Source organism: Eumetopias jubatus, unplaced genomic scaffold (genome assembly GCF_037043125.1).
Source record: "Eumetopias jubatus isolate StellerSeaLion01/CBP00866 unplaced genomic scaffold, mEumJub1_p1.0 scaffold_8, whole genome shotgun sequence".
Classification (NCBI taxonomy): domain Eukaryota; kingdom Metazoa; phylum Chordata; class Mammalia; order Carnivora; family Otariidae; genus Eumetopias; species Eumetopias jubatus.
The window spans coordinates 56,840,578-56,859,815 of NW_028274814.1; the positions used below are offsets into that span (position 1 = coordinate 56,840,578).

General features: G+C 36.1%; 1 protein-coding gene across 2 annotated transcripts in view; it reads left to right on the forward strand.

Moving 5' to 3' along the window:
- Positions 1 to 17,623, forward strand: part of SLCO1C1 (solute carrier organic anion transporter family member 1C1) — a 55,523-nt gene extending 37,900 nt beyond the window's left edge. For both annotated transcript variants that reach the window (XM_028093251.1, XM_028093253.1), the window contains 6 exons: positions 2,123 to 2,318; positions 6,360 to 6,525; positions 9,293 to 9,477; positions 12,051 to 12,115; positions 15,772 to 15,889; positions 17,401 to 17,623. In XM_028093251.1, coding sequence (XP_027949052.1) covers positions 2,123 to 2,318; positions 6,360 to 6,525; positions 9,293 to 9,477; positions 12,051 to 12,115; positions 15,772 to 15,889; positions 17,401 to 17,623 — 953 coding nt within the window. The remainder of the gene's footprint in view (positions 1 to 2,122; positions 2,319 to 6,359; positions 6,526 to 9,292; positions 9,478 to 12,050; positions 12,116 to 15,771; positions 15,890 to 17,400) is intronic.
- The last annotated feature ends 1,615 nt before the right edge of the window (positions 17,624 to 19,238 follow it).

Here is a 19,238-nt window from a genome sequence, read left to right on the forward strand (position 1 = left end):
AAGTCAAGTACTATGAATATGTGTATGTAAAAATAGGGACTTAAATGACACACATCAAACCCATGGCAATGGTTAGTTCTTGAGAAGGAAGATGGAACCCAGAACAGAGAAGGAATCTGTCTTATATATCTCCATTTTTAAAAATCAGAAAAATTGGGAGAAAATATTAGCATTTATTAACTTGGGTCATGAGAAACCAGGTTTGTTATATTATTTTCCATTATATGCTCTCTTTTTAAAAATAAATAATAATCAGGTTCCTCTTATTTGACATTTGGCTCTTTAGGGGCCCAGGATACATTCATCTCTGCCACTTGCTACAGCCACAAACCTCAGTTTAGCTGGGAAAGAAAAAACTAGCACCTCCTCTTTTTTTTTTTATTTCACCAATTTTGTGATCTTGCCCCCTTCAAGGTGGGTTGATTCTTTTTCTTTTCTTTTTACTGTTTGTTCTTTATAATATTTTTTAAATTAATTTTTTATGTAGTGTTCCATGATTCATTGTTTGCGTATAACACCCAGCGCTCCATTCAATACGTGCCCTCCTTAATACCCATCGCCAGGCTAACCCATCCCCCCACCCTCCTCCCCTCTAGAACCCTCAGTTTGTTTCTCAGAGTCCACAGTCTCTCATGGTTCCTCTGATTTCTAATGTGATCATTTTAATTTTAACATTTACCAATTTAGAATCTAACCAAGAAGTCACCAAAGAGCCACTTTTCCCACCTTTTCTAACACGGACATGTTCCACTCCATCTACCCATCCTAATATTTTCACCTTTGTGAATCTGACAGAATGAAATGCTGGTAACAACTTAATTGAATGATATTTTTGTGCTTATATTGTGCTAGGAACTTTTCATGTTAGTCACCTCAGCACTATTTTTGCTCCATATTATAGGTAAGGAGACAGGTTTATAGAAATTCAGAGAATCACCTGCCATTGCACAGCTATTAACGTGTGGGACTGAGGTCCAAACCAGGCATTTAGGTCTCTAGAGTCCAAGCTCTCAACCACTTTGTTGGATCTCTTCCTAGTGTTGTTTTAAAATCACATTTATTTGATTATTAGTGAGCTCGCACATCTATTTATCAAGAATCCTGTGTTCCAAACTCTTTGGTGGAGAGACAGTATAATGTAGTGATTGAAAGCATGAGATTTGGGGCACCTGGGTGGCTCAGTCGTTAAGCGCTTGCCTTCAGCTCAGGTCATGATCCCAGGGTCCTGGGATGGAGCCCCGCATTGGGCTCCTTGCTCAGCAGGGAGTATGCTTCCCCCTTGCCCTCTGCCCCTGTTTGTGTTCCCTCTCCCGCTGTGTCTCTCTCTGTCAAATAAATAAAATCTTAAAAAAAAAAAGCATGAGATTTGACATCAACTCTATATTGTCAAATCTGGTTTTAACACTTACTATGACCATGAATAAATTGCTGTCTGAAGTAAAAATAACAATATGGCTATCTACTAGGGTAGCGGTGAAGGATAAATGTGAGCGATATATCAAATGCTTACCTGAGTGGTTAGTACATTATAAGCAATTAGTAAATACAAAAGAGTCAAATAATACATTGTTTTGTTATTGTTGTTTTGTTGTTGTGGTTGTTAGGAAAGATACCAAACTAAGCAACAAAGACTCTAAAAAAAATTAATTTTGTTTGGGCTAGAAAAAAGAAAACTGTGTTTTTGTTCCCTGAATTTTCCATATATCTATTATTCTCTTATGCACAAACTTAAAGAATGTTAACTATCCCCTAGTTGCCCCATGCTTGTACCTGTTAATCCTGGGATTAGACCAGAAAGACATTGACTCATTGATTAATTCAGTGTTTATTGATTTTAAACTCTGTGCTAGACAAGTTAGGCAGACTTCTGAGACTCTCAGTTGTGCTATCATTAATCTATAACCTGGACACTCATCAAAATCTCTTGATATGCCAGTAGATAATAGTGAATTAATATTTCTATAACTTAAAATGACCAACCAGTCTAATAACTTGTCAGGAACTATTATATAGTTTTGTATAATCTCTTAGAAAGTTTATGTCAGTACACTCAGATTTCTTTTAGAGATTCACAAAATGATATATATATATATTTTTTATTGTTGTTATTGTTGTTCCTCAGGGCTCATCAACATACCTGCAGTGGCCTTTGGAATATTCTCTGGGGGGATAGTTATGAAAAAATTCAGAATCAGTGTATATGGAGCTGCAAAACTCTACTTGGGATCATCTGTTCTTGGGTACCTCCTATTCCTTTCCCTGTTTGCGCTGGGCTGTGAAAATTCTGATGTGGCAGGACTAACTGTCTCCTACCAAGGGTAGGTTCACTCATTAAGTACTCTGAGGAGATTGGCTTGTTTAATCAAATTAATTATTGATAGAGTTTCAAAATAAGATAATTTGATTGTAAACATCATAAATATGAGAAAGGAATTATAGTTTTATTGTGGAATAGCTGACAGTACTTTGACATGGGAGCTGTTAGTGTCACCAAAATCTGTCATCTCCTTTGAATTTCGTTGTCTAAGAGAAATTATTAAAAATATTACATCTATATCTTCCTTATATAAGGCAACCTGCCAGTGGAAAACACAGACCTTGAATCTTGCCTCCGTCCATCATTAATGAAGTGACTTTGTATAGGTCATTTAATCTAATCAAACCTCAAATTTTTCCACTTTAAAAAATAAGAATAATAACTACCTCATAAAATGTTGTAAGATTTAACCAAGATAATATACATGGAAGTCATTAGTACTTTCCTGGCACAAAAGAAATGTGCCATTTGTAAACAATTGTATTTTTTTTCTTTGAACCCTTGGATAACTGGAAAGGTCTCCGTGCTACGTTCTGTAGTCTCTGTTGTACTCAAGTCATGTGAAGTTTCAGGAGAGAAAGCTATTCCTCAGCTGGTGAGCCACACAACAGCTCCCTTTACTCTTTGCAGTTGGTCAGGGGAATATTTATTGATGTTTTCAGACCTATGCCATCTCGTATGGGGTGGATGACTAGTTTTCTTAGGTTCCAGGATCTGTCAATCTTAATACAAAGCTGGATCTTGAAGGAACTACCCTGTCTTTTCCTTTCAAGAGTACTTGCCATCTCTCTACCTCTGAACATGAGTTCCCAAACACAGCTGTCTTCATTCTTCCACCCAACTATATATTATCTGTTTAAATTAATCATCCAGCCACTACTGTGAGCCAGGCCAACCACACTGACTGCACCGCCTGACTGTCCAAACTCTGCTTATGGCTCAAAGGCCAGTGCTCCTGATCTAATGATCTGTTTCTGTTAGTTTAGCTGCTGCTTATTTGGCGCTTGCTCTCCAGCTTTCTTCCTGGGCTTCCTTCCATGCTTACCTATCTGTCTTGTCCCCATAGTCCAGTCTCCATCACCCTCATTAACCTGGTTTCTCCTCCTCTTAAGTGAATATCAGTTATACTTTTTACCTTCTAAAAAGTCCAAGAAAACTAGTGACTGAGAAGTTTATATACTGTTGCTTCTGGGAGTTACCAGAAGCAGTTACCAGTTACCAGTTAACTGAGCGTAGTAACATTGCTAACAGTCAGCAATGTGGATTAAGGACGTCAGTTGTAAGCAGGAATTCCAAGAAGATTCTGGAGAGAGTAGAAGCCCTATGCTGTCTTTAATTGTCCCTATGATCCTAATGGTAGATGGACAGTGGTAAAATTCTTTGTATTTTGCAATTTACAAAACACCATAACTTTCATTATCTCACTTGTATCCTCAAAGCATCTTTGTGAGTTAAGTTTTGTTAACCTCATTTAAAGGAAACTGAGGTTAGAAAGGTCAATTACCTCTTCAAAGTATAATATTCTTTCTACAACATCATGGTGTCTCTAAGCCAAAAGCAAACACATAAACGGACAGCAATGGCAAAGTTTTGAGGTTCATTAAAAGTTTACCCACACAATAAATGATTAAATATTTTTAAACAAATAAAAGATAAGATATTCATTGCATGAGTACTAGCCCTTGAAAGCAGTTGCCCTAAAAGACTACAACTGCATTGCAATAATGCTTTCATCATCTAAAACATTCTAAAACTCCTCTTTTGAAATCGCTTTCCATGTTTTTCAGAATATTCCCAACAATGGCAAAGATTTAACCTTTAAGGGTAGCTTTGCTATTGGAAGCAGCCAAAGAAATGGCAACATCCCTCGAAAAAGCTCTTGCGTCCCAGCATGACTCTTTTGAAAGCAAAATCCCATTTGAGTATAAATATTCTGACATATTTGATAAAAATTATCTTAAAATTTTAAATAACTCTGCCAACACATCCTTTGTAAAACATATATGCAATTAATTTCTGCTTCAAGATAGCCCTAGATGATAAATTTAACTTACTTTTAGTAATATAAAATAATTGGCTTTATAGAATACAACATGCTCCCCAGGGATTATCCTGAGCTGTTTTGATTCTGGACATTCAACAGGAACCCTGTAGACAGCTTTAGATATGGTAATGGAAGAAACCTTTCTTCTGCAATAATGAGAGTAAGTTTGATGTGAGAAAAGAAATTTAGAATCCAGGGGCCTGGAAGAATTCTCATTTTGAAGTTTGTTACTAATAAGCCTTGTGAATTTGAGCCAGTAATTTGCCCACTTTGGACCTGACTTTCCTGATCTGCCAAACGAGAAGTTGGCCTCGATCTCCCCCAGAATTCTTTCAACAGTAACCTCTGAGATCCCAGTCCTACGCTATCCATAGTGGCCTGATTCTAGGCTTTCAAAGGCACTTATTTATACTTTCAGATACTACCAAACAGTCTCAATTAATTTAACAATTAGTGACTTACAGAAGAGAACAGGATGAAATACTCCTATATGACTTCTCAGGAGGCCTAGTTATATCCTTTTATTCTGTCTGGAGACATCTCAGTGGCTTTTATGTTTGAGGTAACCAAATGCATAGCAGTTCTACTAGATGGAATATTCCAACAATTAAGAGATTATAATTGCAATCATTATAGGACATACATCTTAGAAAGAGGGCCCAAAATTTATTTTCCTTCAAAATAAAATAGCGTTTTACTTTGATTGACTTACCAGAAATCTTGTTTCTTAACCTAGTATGTCCCTAATTGTTCTTGGTGCTGGAGACCCAGGAGTGAATAAAACAAATAGTTCCTGCCCTCACTGAGTGTACATGACCATGCACATGGGGTTTGTTATTGTTTCAGTTTTAAGTCCCTCAAATGCTTTCGTAAAAAAAAAAAAAAGAGAGAGAGAGAGAGAGGAGGAGAATAAGCAAGTAAATCGAAATAATAGAGAAAAAAATGATGGAGTGCAAGGGATGAAAAATAAGGTACAGGTAGAAGAGAAATACCATTGCATAAGTACGCCCTGAAAAGGATAAAAGAATATGAAAAGAACAAGGAGAATAAAAGTAGAAGGATGAGGTCATTCAGATGAGGGGAAGAAATAGAAGGGAAAGAGAAGGAATTCTGGGAGCGATAAAGGGGGACGGTAAGACAGAATGACAGGGAGGGAGAGAAAAGAGAGAAGACCATCAAAATTATGTAAAGTTAACTGTTAGAGCAGAAAGCCAACTCCTTAAGGGCAAATATTGTCTCATTCATATTTGTAACTATCTTCTCTCCTCCCAAAGCTAGCACTTAGAAGGCTTCCACAAAATTTTTGAACACATGAACAAATGAATGGGTAAGTCATTGAAAAAGCATGTGCAAGAGAATCAGAAAGAATGACCTGAGATATGGAAGAGCTGCATAGAGTGGGAGATTTTGAGACAGAGAAAAGTTAGATGAACTGGCAATGCATTTATTAGTAAGACACACAAATAGAATGGGTAGCTCTTCCAAACTGAGGTCTGTTGACATAATGTTGACTATTTGACTGTTTTCTTTCTTTTACTGCACCATCAGCAATGCCTATTCTACTGATGCCGAGACAATTGTGAAGGAAATTTACACACAAGCACGCATGTGCATGCACACACTGCCTGCAATGCATTTAAGTAATGTCATTAGTTGCTCTAGAAGTTTACTTTTCTGCTTTGTTAGCCACTTTCCTACATCTTTGCATAGAAATGTATTAGAAGATCCTAGAGATGGTCAATTTTAGTTAAAACCATAAACCAAGAACTGGACATTATGTGAAGGTGTAAACCTCCAAAGATAACTTTCAAGAGAAAGCTTCTTAATAGTAGACTCACATTAATAATCAGAAACTGGCATTTCTGATGACAATTGTGTTTCCAAAAGGCAAACTCCGTTGGCACTGCCATTTATATTACTCAAGAACACTGTTTTTTGAAGATATTAGGGTGCTGCCTGCTAAGAGGTAATATTTTATACTGTTGCATTTCTTTTCAGAACCAAACCTGTCTCTTATCATGAACGAGCTCTCTTTTCAGATTGCAACTCAAGATGCAAATGTTCAGAGACAAAATGGGACCCTGTGTGTGGTGAAAATGGAATCACCTATGCATCGGCATGTCTTGCTGGTTGTCAGACCTCCACCAGGAGTGGAAAAACTCTTGTAAGGAATCCCTAATGTGTGTGCCTGTGGTGTCTTCTCTACCACGTAACTGCACAGCTCTCTGGGAGCTCAGGGGCCAACTGGGAAGCAGACCACACTGGTAGCAGCTCTGGCTCTCACTCTACCCTTGTTCTTTTATGTGGAGATAGGAAACATCGCCATCGCTAGTGGACTAGAATTGTTGAAACAATTAGGGTAAGAATTAGGATCGTGAAACATGCTGGAAGAGACTTGCAATGATGTAGTGAAGTTCTCTCATTTTGCTTGTGAGGAAAATTAGCCTCAAATGAGACAGTCTCAGTCATAAGATGATATGATAAGATCTGCATTGGGATCCATTTCTTCTGACCCCAAGGCCAGTGGTACTGGGAGGTTTTAGGGACAGGACAAATAGAGGCCAGTGTTAGAAAGTCTAGCCCAAGAGCTTTAGACCCAGGGATCATGAACTTGATTTTGAGGCGATTGATAGTTCCAGACACTCTGCCTGAGAAATCAAGCCTGTGTGTGCAGTAATAAAAAGAGTAGGTGGCTGGAATGAAGGAGTTCTGTAGGGTGGATGACGGAGATGAGGTTGGAAATAAAGGTAAGAAATCAGTTGTGGAAGATATTATGTACTTAAATCATTAGACTCATTTCTCCAGTCACGCCTTTACATTTCTGCACCAAACATAGACTCTTGTACTCTGTGTTTATGGCTAGTGGTCAGACTGCTGTCTACTTGTGCTGATGAAATCTGTCTGTATTTGACAGTCCTAGAGGGCTGAAAATTAACCTACACATCTATTTACATATGCTTATCAACTAGATAAGAATGCTTAGGCAAAGACTTCTGTAGATGTAGAATAACAAGTTGATTTTCTCTCTGTTTATTGTTACTTTGACATTTTATTCAGAGTAGAAAGGATTGGCCTCCAGCAATGGTGACCAGGACTGCCCACCCAACTGAAACTGAGTTTTTGACCTCCATTTCCCCTTTCCCTCCCCATCCCTCCCTCTTTTCTTTTTTCTTTTCTTTTCTTTTTTCCTTTTCTCTTCCTTTCTCTTCCTTCCTTCCTTCCTTCCTTCCTTCCTTTTTCTTTCTTTCTTTCTTTCTTTTCTTTCTTTCTTTCTTTCTTTCTTTCTTTCTTTCTTTCTTTCTTTCTTTCTTTCTTTCTTTCTTTCTTTCTTTCTTCTTTCTTTCTGTTTTCTTTCTTGTTTTCTTCTTTCTTTCTTTCTCTTTCTCTCTTTCTTTCTCTTTCTTTCCCCCTTCCCTTCCCTCCCCTCCCCTCCCTTTCCCTCCCCTCTCCTTCCCTCCCTTTCCCCCTGCTCCTCCTCCTTCTTCCTTTTCTTTCAGCCTCTACTCTTTTGTCCAAACTGCTTGAAAATTTTCCTTACCCAGAACTTCACTTATCGAAGGCATTCATGCCAGGAACTAAGAGAGGTGCTTAAAAAAGGGGGGGAGGGATTTAAATATCGTTGTCTTCAAGTGATTGGGTATTACTTTTTATTTTCCTCATGTGAGAAATGAGGCACTGATGTGCCTAAACTCATGTATCTAGTAAGAGGCAAGGTCAAGGTTCAAAAGCTTTTTACCTGACATTCATAAAAAAAAAAAAAAAAATCAACATTGCTCCTTGGAAAGGAAATGCCAGCTTCATTTCACTGTTTAACTAAAAATTCACAAACTCTTTTGTGATATTTACAAAAATAAACTGAGGGATTATAAAATTTGCCTCTCTGTCCAAGATTTAGTTGAGGTTTATTATTCATGATTTTTTTCCTAGTTACCATTAAAAAGCCGTATCCTCAAATTATGCCCATTTATTGAACAAATTTTTATTGAGTGCCTAAAAAGAGGACCCACTTAGGCTCTACGTGTACAATGCTGAGAAAGCAGACAGTTTCTGCCAGAGGTTTCATTCTAGTGGGGATATATAGTTTAAAAACAAATGATTATATAATACTCTAATGGGTAATGATAAGCACTGTAAGGAAAAGGTAAGTTAGAATAAAGGATGGAGAAATGGGTGTATTTTTTTGAATGGATCATCATGGAAGCCCTCTTTAACAAACTGAACAGAGACCTTAGGTGTGTGCACCAGCCTTGCAGCTATCTAGAAGAGCTACCCAGCAGAGAAAACAGCTAGGCTATAAGGCATGGGTAAACTTACCATGTTTGAGGGTTGGCAAGGGCACAGTGGAAACCCACGTGTGCCACTGAAGCAGAGGGAGAGGGGGAAGATGATTGAGCCATGAGATCAGAGGGGGATCCAATAGTTCCATCATAGTGTGTAAGCCTCTGTAAGGATTTTGGATTTTATATAAGCATAATAAGAAGCTATTGGAAGGCTGAGAATAGTGACTGCCATTTTTAAAGGCTCACTTTGGTTACTCTGTGGGTAGGTAACAAATGATAGCTGGATAAGAGTGGAAATAAGTTGAGCATAAAGAGTTGACAGCAATAACCAAGGCAAGAAATAACTGTGGCTTAAACTTGGAAATGGCAGAGAAGGAGATAAGGTATGTTTGGATTTACTAGGATTTACTGGGAGATTGTTTGGTAGGGTCAGTAGTTTGACCATCAGCTGTTTGGATAAAAAAAAAAAAGTTATCTGTATAGATTTCACTTTGCTCACTATACCTTAACACAGACAAATAAAAGAATATTTACCTTATTGTTTATATGATGCACGTATACTATATCGTAAAGTCTATTTAAACAAATACGTATTTTCAGTTGTATTTAAATGTTACCTCAATAATTGGAATTTTTTCTATTGTGTTACAGATATTTTATAACTGTACCTGTGTGGGGATTGCAGCCTCAAAGTCAGGAAATTCCTCAGGCATGGTGGGCAGGTGTCAAAAAGATAATGGATGTCCCAAAATGTTTCTGTATTTCCTTGTCATTTCAGTCATCACATCCTATACTTTATCTCTAGGTGGCATACCTGGATACATACTGCTTCTGAGGTGAACACTGATTCTCCCTGCCCCAGTTTTAATACAAGACGTATTATAATCATTTAGAACATTGATTTCAAATTCTGTTCTATAGAATTGTGATTCCTTATAGCTCTCTCAGGGAACTTGACCCATATCCTTGTTCTAGTTTTATACTCTTCCGATTTTGGGTTTTTATGCAAAAATATGGTTGAATAGAAGTTTTTCTAGTTAAAAATTTTTTGTAAATCATTGGTCTAGAGAGCCTGTATCAGTATAGTGCCTATATCACTATAGACACTCAAAAAATACAATATGCTATTTCTAATTATGGTGATAATACTACCCAGTGTAGACTAAATGTGTTTTTTATTATTTTTTAAGATTTTAATTTTAAGTAATCTCTACACCCAATGTGGGGCTCATACTTACAACCCTGAGATCAAGAGTCACATGCCCTACCAACTGAGCCAGCCAAGTGTCCCTAGGCTAACTGTGTTTTAGATTAAGCATGGTTTCACTGAATTATGAGTGATAAAATTTTAAGATAGCTTAAAGACTCATCTAATATCACCATGCTTCACATTTATTACTTTAATATGTAGGTTATTTTTCTTGTTCTGACTAGAATTATCTATATGTATGGGTGTGGGGGGGGTTGTTCATAACTTTTGAATCAATTGAGTTCTCTAATCCATGAATATATGTTAATGATTCCAAGTGTTTTTGCTTATAAAACTCTAAAAGAATTTTTAAAACTGTGTACCCCTTTTGCATATTGTTAAGTGGACATCTAAAATTTTCTTAAGTTTAATAGTAAGTAAGCATTGATTTCTGGTATATTATAAATATTTACATTTAAAAATATAATAATTTTAAATGTAGATTACTCTTTTAAATGTAATCAGTGAGAATCTAGGAAACAGATTAGATAACCAATATCACCTAATTTAAAATTACACAAAAAATCTTTTACAGTAAATATGTTACATATTTTTTTCTTCTTGTGCTTATATCTTAATTCAACTTCCCTATAGGCTTCTCTTCTATTGTAATATAATTTATGTTTGAACACTTTTTATTGACTTTCCTATCTTAGATTTCTATAAAAAAGTATATAAATTCTAAAATAGTAGTTTGTAACTAGTATTGTCAGTGATAAAATTTTCTTCCTAATGGGATTAGCCATTCAAATAATACTATTATACAATTGATAAAATAATCTAAAAATATTACAAATTTTAGCAAAATTATTAACCTAAAAAGTCAGATTTTATTGGAAACTAATCTTTTATGAGATGATTAGGTGATTTTTAAATTAATTCATATATTGAAGGATGAATATCACGTTATTCTAAAATGAAACTATTCAAAAGTATTGTATACATCTATGGTTTCCCATAGGATATTACGGAAAATGATTAGGAAAAATAAACAGAAAATAGGACCTAACATCCACAAAAGGGCTTAAGGAAAACCTGAGATACTGTGTTTTCAAATGGGAGCATGATACGGAGAGCATTGCACCAGAGTTCTCAAACCAGGATGGTTCTTCATGGGTGTCTATTTCTTTCACATCTTATCCTGGGTCAAGGAGTCACCTGGGCCAAGTGCTTAATCAGGGTCCTAGATGAAGAATTATCTTCACCACCAGCCCTTCAAATGAACCATGCTGTGTTTTGATGTCAGAAGGAGATGTCCTTAGATGGAAGGAGAAAAGTTGTGATTTTTGCCTCTTTTCAAGTAGAGATTAAATGATATTATACGGGCGCCTGGGTGGCTCAGTCGTTAAGCGTCTGCCTTCGGCTCAGGTCATGATCCCAGGGTCCTGGGATTGAGCCCTGCATCGGGCTCCCTGCTCAGCAGGAAGCCTGCTTCTCCCTCTCTCTCTCTCTGCCCCTGCTTGTGTTCCCTCTCTCGATGTCTCTCTCTCTCTGTCAAATAAATAAATAAAATATTAAATAAAATAAAATAAATGATATTATACATATGGAGAAATTAGTACCATGGTTAACACTCAATAGTTATTATAATATCATCATGATTATTACCATTAAAATTGACAGGCCAATTAGTTAAAGCTATACAGTCATATTAAGGATGCCCTTGTTATTTTAGGTATTCTTGCACTTGGCTGCTAGATTCAGGTCCCCACTATTTAGCAGAAACACTTAGCATGCCACAGCAATTATGATTGTATCAACTCGGATCAGCATGGTCCTGTGTTTTTAGATGAAGAGCCACAAAAATCAGTTATAGTTTATTGATCCCTTACTGTTGCCTCAAATTTCTTAGAATTTTTTTTCTGTGAGTCTTTGTTGTTTTGCCAATTAAACTTAAAATTTTACTTTATCCAATACCATCTGAATATATCATGTAGAGGTGATGTACATTTTGGAAATATTAACTATAAACTCTTTGAGGCATTGCATCTAATAGCACATGGATTTACATAATTTGCCCTCCCTATGCTAGGACACTATGGGTTTTCCATAAATGCTACTTGAATCCTAACATTTCATATGTGATAAGCAGATTATCACTAACATTACTATTTGCTTTAATGGATTATATTTTCTTTATAGTGCTTTTGTTGTTTTTAGGTGCATTAAGCCACAATTTAAGTCTTTTGCCCTGGGTATCTACACCTTAGCAATAAGAGTTCTTGGTAAGTATAATCTATGTTTTAATTATGATAGCCATGACAAATGTATTTTGAATACTTTTCTAAGTATTTTTACAGAATTATCATGCATAACTAAATAATATAGGTGGTTAGGTCCCTATTTATTTTCTTCCTCCCTTCATTTCTTTATTCCCTCCCTCCCACTCTCAACTTCTCCCTTCCTTTATTCTAGAAACTGAGAGCCAATGCTGTGCCTGTGATATAATGAAGTGATTTTGTGAGAATAGTGACATTTTTTTGTCTAACAATCTTGTCTCTTCCAGCACTGGTCTATTGTCAAAAAGTTTATTCTTGTTATGAAAGAGCCCTCTGAGAGGAAAGCAAGAAATGAATCAGTAAGAAAGTCTGAAGCCTTAATATAATTTCTTCAGTTGTTAAAATGGAAGGAATTCTTTTGAGCTACTCTCAATGCTGAGATATATCATTTGGTAGAAAGATCAGTTCATTCATACAGTCAAAAGAGTATGGCTTTGAGTTGACCATTTTTTTAAATGTAATTGGAATGTTTTTTTCTAATAGATTTTTCAATATGCATCAGTTAGAACCCATAGAAAATAGAGTTAATGGTCAGATAAGTTTTCTGTTTCTACAAAGTTTATATTCTAAGGAATAAAGCAAAACAATCACAAATGTTCCTCTGTAGTTTAACAGAAAAGAACTGCCAGGGAGAAAAACAAACTCAGATCTTTAAAAAATCTGAAAATAAATAGATCTTGATATAAAATGGGTATATACGAAGATACAGTATAATCCTGATGAAATTGGGGGAGCAGCAAATATGGAAGTTTATCCCATTATGGCTGGCTCTAATTCTACAATGTGAAAACAGAGATTACTTAGAAAAATGTCAGATTATTGAGCCTGAAGTATATCTCTGGCTGGAATTGGTTCCTATATCTACCTCCTTTTGGAGATAAAGATATAACCTACACTGGAAAAAGATTTCAAGTAAAAGAAATGTTTCATTGGGGCCCATGGCTGGTTCAGTCAGTAGAACACATGACTCTTGATCTCCAGGTTGTGAGTTCAAGCCCCATGTTGGGCATGGAGACTATTTAAAAAATAAGAAAATGAAGTTTTAAAAAAGAAATGATTCATAAAATTGATTCCATAAAACTAAAAATATACTTGAAAATGGCAAAAATATAAGCGAAGTCAAAAGGCAAATGATAAACTGGGAACAACTATTTTTTGCAATTTGTGCAAAGACTATTTATAATATCCCTATTATAAAGAGAGCCCCTAAGTATTGAGAAAAAAAGACCAACACCCAAATGGAAAAATGGGTAACAGGTATGAACAGCCATCTCATGGAGAAAAATGTAAATGCCTCTTAATATATGAAAAGATGGTCAAACTCTCTCATAATAAGGAGAGCACAAATTAAAATTATACTGATAAAATTTTTTTGCTTATCAGATTTGCAAATTACCAAATGTTGTTTGCAATGTATGGAAAAATAGATATGCTTACACACTGCTGTTGAGAAAATTTCTCCATGGTCTCAGCCCTCAGTGGAGGGTTATGTGGCAGTAACTAACAAAACTATGATTAGATTTATTTTTTGACCTAGCAATCTCACTTCTAAAAATTGATACCAAAAATTTGCTAGCAAAACTATGAAATAAGTAAAATTTTATGGATGTCTAATTATTGTGGCATTATGTATAATAGCAAACTGTAAACAGTCTAGTTGTCCATCAATATGACATATTTGAATAAACTATAGTGAACCCACATAATGGATTCCTATGCAGCTGTAAGGATGAATGGGGAAAAATCTCCCTCTAATGTTCACAAGTTTATTAGTCAGCTCTGGCTGCCATAACAAAATACCACAGACTGAAGAACTTAAACATCAGAAATTTATTTTCTCACATTTCTGAAGGCTGGGAAGTCCAAGATCAAGGTACCAATAGGCCTGGTATCTGGTGAAATCCCTGAGACCATTTTTCCTGGTTTGTAGACAGCTGCCCTCTCACTGTGTCCTCACAAAGATTTCCCCTGTGTACATATGGAGAGAGATGGAGTTCTGGTATCTTTTCCTCTTCTGATTAGGACACCAGTCCTAGCAAATTAAGTCCTTTATGACTTCACTTAACCTTTATCTCCTTAATAACTCTATCTCCAAGTGCAATTATATTAGGGCTAAGGCTTCAGCATATGAATTTTGGAGGGACACAGTAGTCTATATTACCAAGGGATCTCCAGTCTATACCCTTAAGTAAAGTGAAGTAAAATGTAGAATGATGTTCATACTATGATGCATTTGGTGTAAGAAGTATGGAAAGGTAGAAATATTATACATGTATGCAAAGGTATTTGCTAACATTTTAAAAAAGAAACAATGGAAGTATAAACTAAAAACATGATGATGATGGTAGTGGTGGTGGTGAGAGTGATGGTGGTGGTGATGGTGGTGGTGGTTGCATATAAGGGAAGGAAGGAAAAAAGTAAGAGAAGACAGAATGGAAAGTAGAGTTTGTAAATGTAACTCTGATTTAATTTTTAATTTGAAATCATGCAAAGTTTTTTCAGGTCTTGATCTCAGGGTCCTGGGATTGAGCCCTGTGTCAGACTCTGCACTCAGTGGAGAGTGTGTTTAAGATTCTCTTCCTCGCTCTCTCTGTCTCCCCCCCACCCCACCCCCACTCAGGAGTGCTCGCTCGCTCTCTCTCTCTCTCTTTTAAATAAATAAATAAATAAATAAATATTTTTTAAAAACTGAAAACATCCAAAGTTTTTATGTAATTAAAAAACAATATGGGGGCACCTGGGTGGCTCAGTTGTTAAGTATCTGCCTTCGGCTGGGGTCATGATCCCAGGGGCCCTGCTCAGCAGGAGTTCTGCTTCTCCCTCTCCCACTCTCCCTGCTTGTATTCCCTCTCTCTGTCAAATAAATAAATAAAATCTTAAAAAAAAAAAACAATGAAAAGAAACTAAGACATTCTTGAAACAAACTGAAATTGGCTATTTAAGAGGCATAACCACAAAGAAAAACAGATTTAAAAAAAGGGCAGAATCATTACCAAAGCCACATAACTTCACTGCATTGTGTAGTCTTATCTTTAATACTAACATTGGTATAGTTACGTTGAAACTATTACATATTTTAAAATAAAGCAAATAAGAGATTATGTTAATATCATTAGAAGTCAGTATTTTCAGCACAATAAAAAAGTGATAACAGCATAAAATAAGTAAAACCCATTCTTAAGTAATGGGAAGGTGACCAGGAAAAGTAAGGTAAATAAGGGTTAAAGTTGTTATGGAGATTTAGGTGGGTGCCTTCTTTGATAAAATCCTTTTGGGATTAGGAATCCTTCTCTTCTTGGTATAGAGAGGTAGACACCCTTACAAATGGAGATCTCTGTTGTAAATCTAAGTTTCCCTTACAAAAAGGAAACTTAGGCTCTGTCTTCACAGCTTTTCCTGTGCCTTCTGTTTCTCAAAATAACGTTTATGCCAGAGAAATACAATGAGGTAGCATATTCTGGTCTTCTACAGGTACCTATTTTCCCCAAAGCAGTTTGTTTTTAGTTTGAAAGTAGGTGGTTCCAGAGACTCATTCATTATAGGATAATCAAAAAGATGGGTATATATATATTTTTAGCAGCAATTGTTTGTTTTTCTCACAGCAGGAATCCCAGCTCCCGTGTATTTTGGAATTTTGATTGACACTTCATGCCTCAAATGGGGATTTAAAAGATGTGGACGTAGAGGCTCCTGCAGATTATATGATTCAAATGCTTTCAGGTACCGTATCAAACTCGTTCCTGCATCTCCCTGCTACAACATTACAGGTTTGCACAATGAAATGGGCAGTAATCATTCCTCATGGAGTTTCACTGCAAAAGGATCATCTAACCAAGAAACGAGTTCTATTTTATAGAATAATTTTATTATTATTTACTTGGCTAGATCTTTCAGTTTTTCCCTAATCTTAAATAAAATTCACAAAAGATTCCAGAATACAGTAGAATTTTGCAAGTTTATGCACACAAGTGGGTAATTCTCTGAAGCTCCAAAGCATTTAAATTTAGGTCACATTTTGGGTTTAATTCTATTCTTTTTCAAACTGAGCCAAACTGTCCCATTTACGTCAGATATAATCCCCCTGGGCAAGGATTGGATTTGGCTCTAAATCTGTCCAGCTTTTATTGCCAAACTGATGTTCAATTATTCCAGTACTTGAGATGCATAAAAGTAAAAGGCTTTTTCTGTGTGTATGAGTGTGTATGGGGCTGAGGGGCATGCCTTTTTCACTATGGCATCATTCAGTTCAGTTCATCAAACATTTAGTCCCCTTATTGCTTAAAGCAATGCTTCAATGGTTTAAAAGCAGGAAGGATTTTTTTTTTTTTTTTTTACAATCTGAGCATTTTCTGGAGGAATAAGCTTGGTACTGAACCGTGTAAGTTGGAAGTTGGATGTGAATTGAGCCAACCATCTCAAATAAGTTTGTTTGATGTAATAGGCTTTGATGTTATGTGAGAAATTTATTTTGGTCTTTGAAAGGGACTTGACCTATGAGTAGAATTTGTGCTTTGCTCACATTTGCTAAGGCGGCATTTACTTTAATGTAAAGACAATGTATTTCAATCAGAGACTGAGTATGTGTACAAGGTGACCAGAATAAATCATTCAACCTGTCCTTCCATACCTTCCTGTTTTATGATAGAATGAAGAACTAGTGGCTTCTCATTAAGAAAATGATTTAAACCTTTGGTTAATTCTTAATTCATTCTGCTCTACTAAGAGCTCTGAGTCTCCCTTAACATTGCTTCTTGCAGTTTTTTTGTAGAAGTGCATTTGGGCAAGTTTCAAGGATAGGGTAACCACATAATTTATCATTCAACATGGACACTTTTGAGAGTGAAAAGGGGCACTATTAAAAAGTATACTGGGACAACACCAGCATAAGCTAGGACTGTTCTGGGCAAATAGGCATATGGTCATCTGGTCTAAGGGAATAATTTACAGAGAGGATGGAACTGATTATGTAATTAGTAGTAACTAAAAATTATGGCACCACTAAGAGGTCGCTTTATATTAGCATACTGCCTTCAATAGTCTACCAGATGTTCATAGAAAGGTCTTTTATAGCCACTGAATTTGCATCTTAAGAAAAAACATCCTCGTGATGGTTTCATTGACAGATTGATTTTCTTGGTATTGCTATTTATGGAATGATACTCTTACCTTCCTTTCCCATTTTAAAGTTGGATAGTTGCAATAATTATGACTGAGTTTCTCTCTTCTTTTAGACACATATATCTGGGACTAACTGTGATGCTGGGCACAGTGTCCATTTTCCTAAGTATTGCAGTACTTTTCACTTTAAAGAAAAATTGTGTTTCAAAACATAGAAGCTTCAGAACCAAGACAGAAGGAACAATGGTGTCTACAAGAATCAGGAAGGAAAATTGTACTACAAGTGATCATTTGCTACAACCCAACTACTGGCCAGGCAAGGAAACACAGCTTTAGAAAAATGATGACTTGAAGCCATGTTTTCTAATTTCTGGAAATTCTGCAAACAAATAGATTTTAATCAAAGGGGTTTTAAATGTGTCTTTTTTTTCTCCTTTCAAAAAAAATGTCTTTGTTTTTGGCCCTAGGTATTAGATAATGTACCTAGTAACAAATATAATTAAACATATTATAGAAAATGTGGATAATAAAGTTAATCCAAACCTTTTAAATCTTCCTTATTTATACAAATTCCTTGTATTATTTACTCATTCTGCTTAATTTTGCCTTGTGCCCGTTGATATATTAGCTGTATTCCTAGAACAATTGTTCTAATAGTCTAATGGCTATATATAAAGTAATTTCTAAACTAAAATACTTGTCAAGGGGAAGAGAGTCCTGTTAAAAAATTAAATTATATCTTGGCCTCCTTCAAATATGACCTTAATTGAGATGTTGGGATAGAGCCAGAATATGTAGAGAAAGATTTCATTTTACACTCTTCCTTTCTTTTGGACTATAATAATTGATACAGAAATGTATAGTGGCAAATGATCTCGGAGGATTCAAATTTTGGATTATTAGCTCTTCTACCATCCATTATATGTACATTGTGTGTGACACTTGAAGTGACCATGGTGGTAAAGTAATAAAATTATTATTAACATGCGTCGTTGTCCTTCTATAAATTCAGTGGATTAAAAAATACTGTTTATACAATACTGCCCATATTTTAATGTATGTAAGCTGCTCTAGACATATGCACATGATGTGATCCTAAAATGCATTTGAAAGTTGAATTTCTGAAAGTCTACAGTAAGCTTAGGTGTTGTAACAGGAATGAGGAGGTGATGGTTGAGTGACGGTGTGGTTCTTGGGTGCTCTATCTGGCACTCATCACAGGGTCGAAGGGCTTCTGGGCAGGGGGCCGACACTGCTACAGCCTGCCAGATAGCTCTTTGTTTCTGGGCATTTCTTCTCTGCTGGCTTCCTGGAGCTTCTCTGAGGAAATATAATAGGTTCAGTAGTCCTCCATCGTCAGCTCTATTATCTACTATATTTTTATTCCTCTAACAGCTGGGTAAGAGGAACTTGGGCCTCCTAAGAAAAGCAGACTTAAGGTAGAGACCACCCAAGTGGAGTCTTGAAATTGTACCACAATTCTTAGCAGCCTTTACAACAAACAGTGCATGCAATCAGGACACTCCCAACAAGAAGTTTGTGTGAGGAGTGTCTAGAAACCTAAGTCCAACAAGAAGGTCCAGCTCAAAAATGCAATAGTCTTCATCGGTGGAAGGCTCAAAGAGTACAAACAAAATAGTTTCCTGTCTTTTCATTTTTCCATGATATACCAATCCTGTAAATATGAATGGAAAAAACTGGAGATGGAAAGTTTGGGGATGGAGAGCAGGAGACATTTCCTTTAAATGTAGATTAATTTTGTCATTTTATTTGAATTAGTGATCAAGATTATCTCATATTGTACTATTTTTGAAAATGAAAATCAACGTGTTTTGTTTCCAGCGGGCCTACGTCAGACCTGCTGCTGCTGTGTTAACTTGAGAGCAGGAATTCTTTTTGTCATCTCAATATCAGTCTTACCCACAACAAATACTTACCAAGTGTGTGAGTG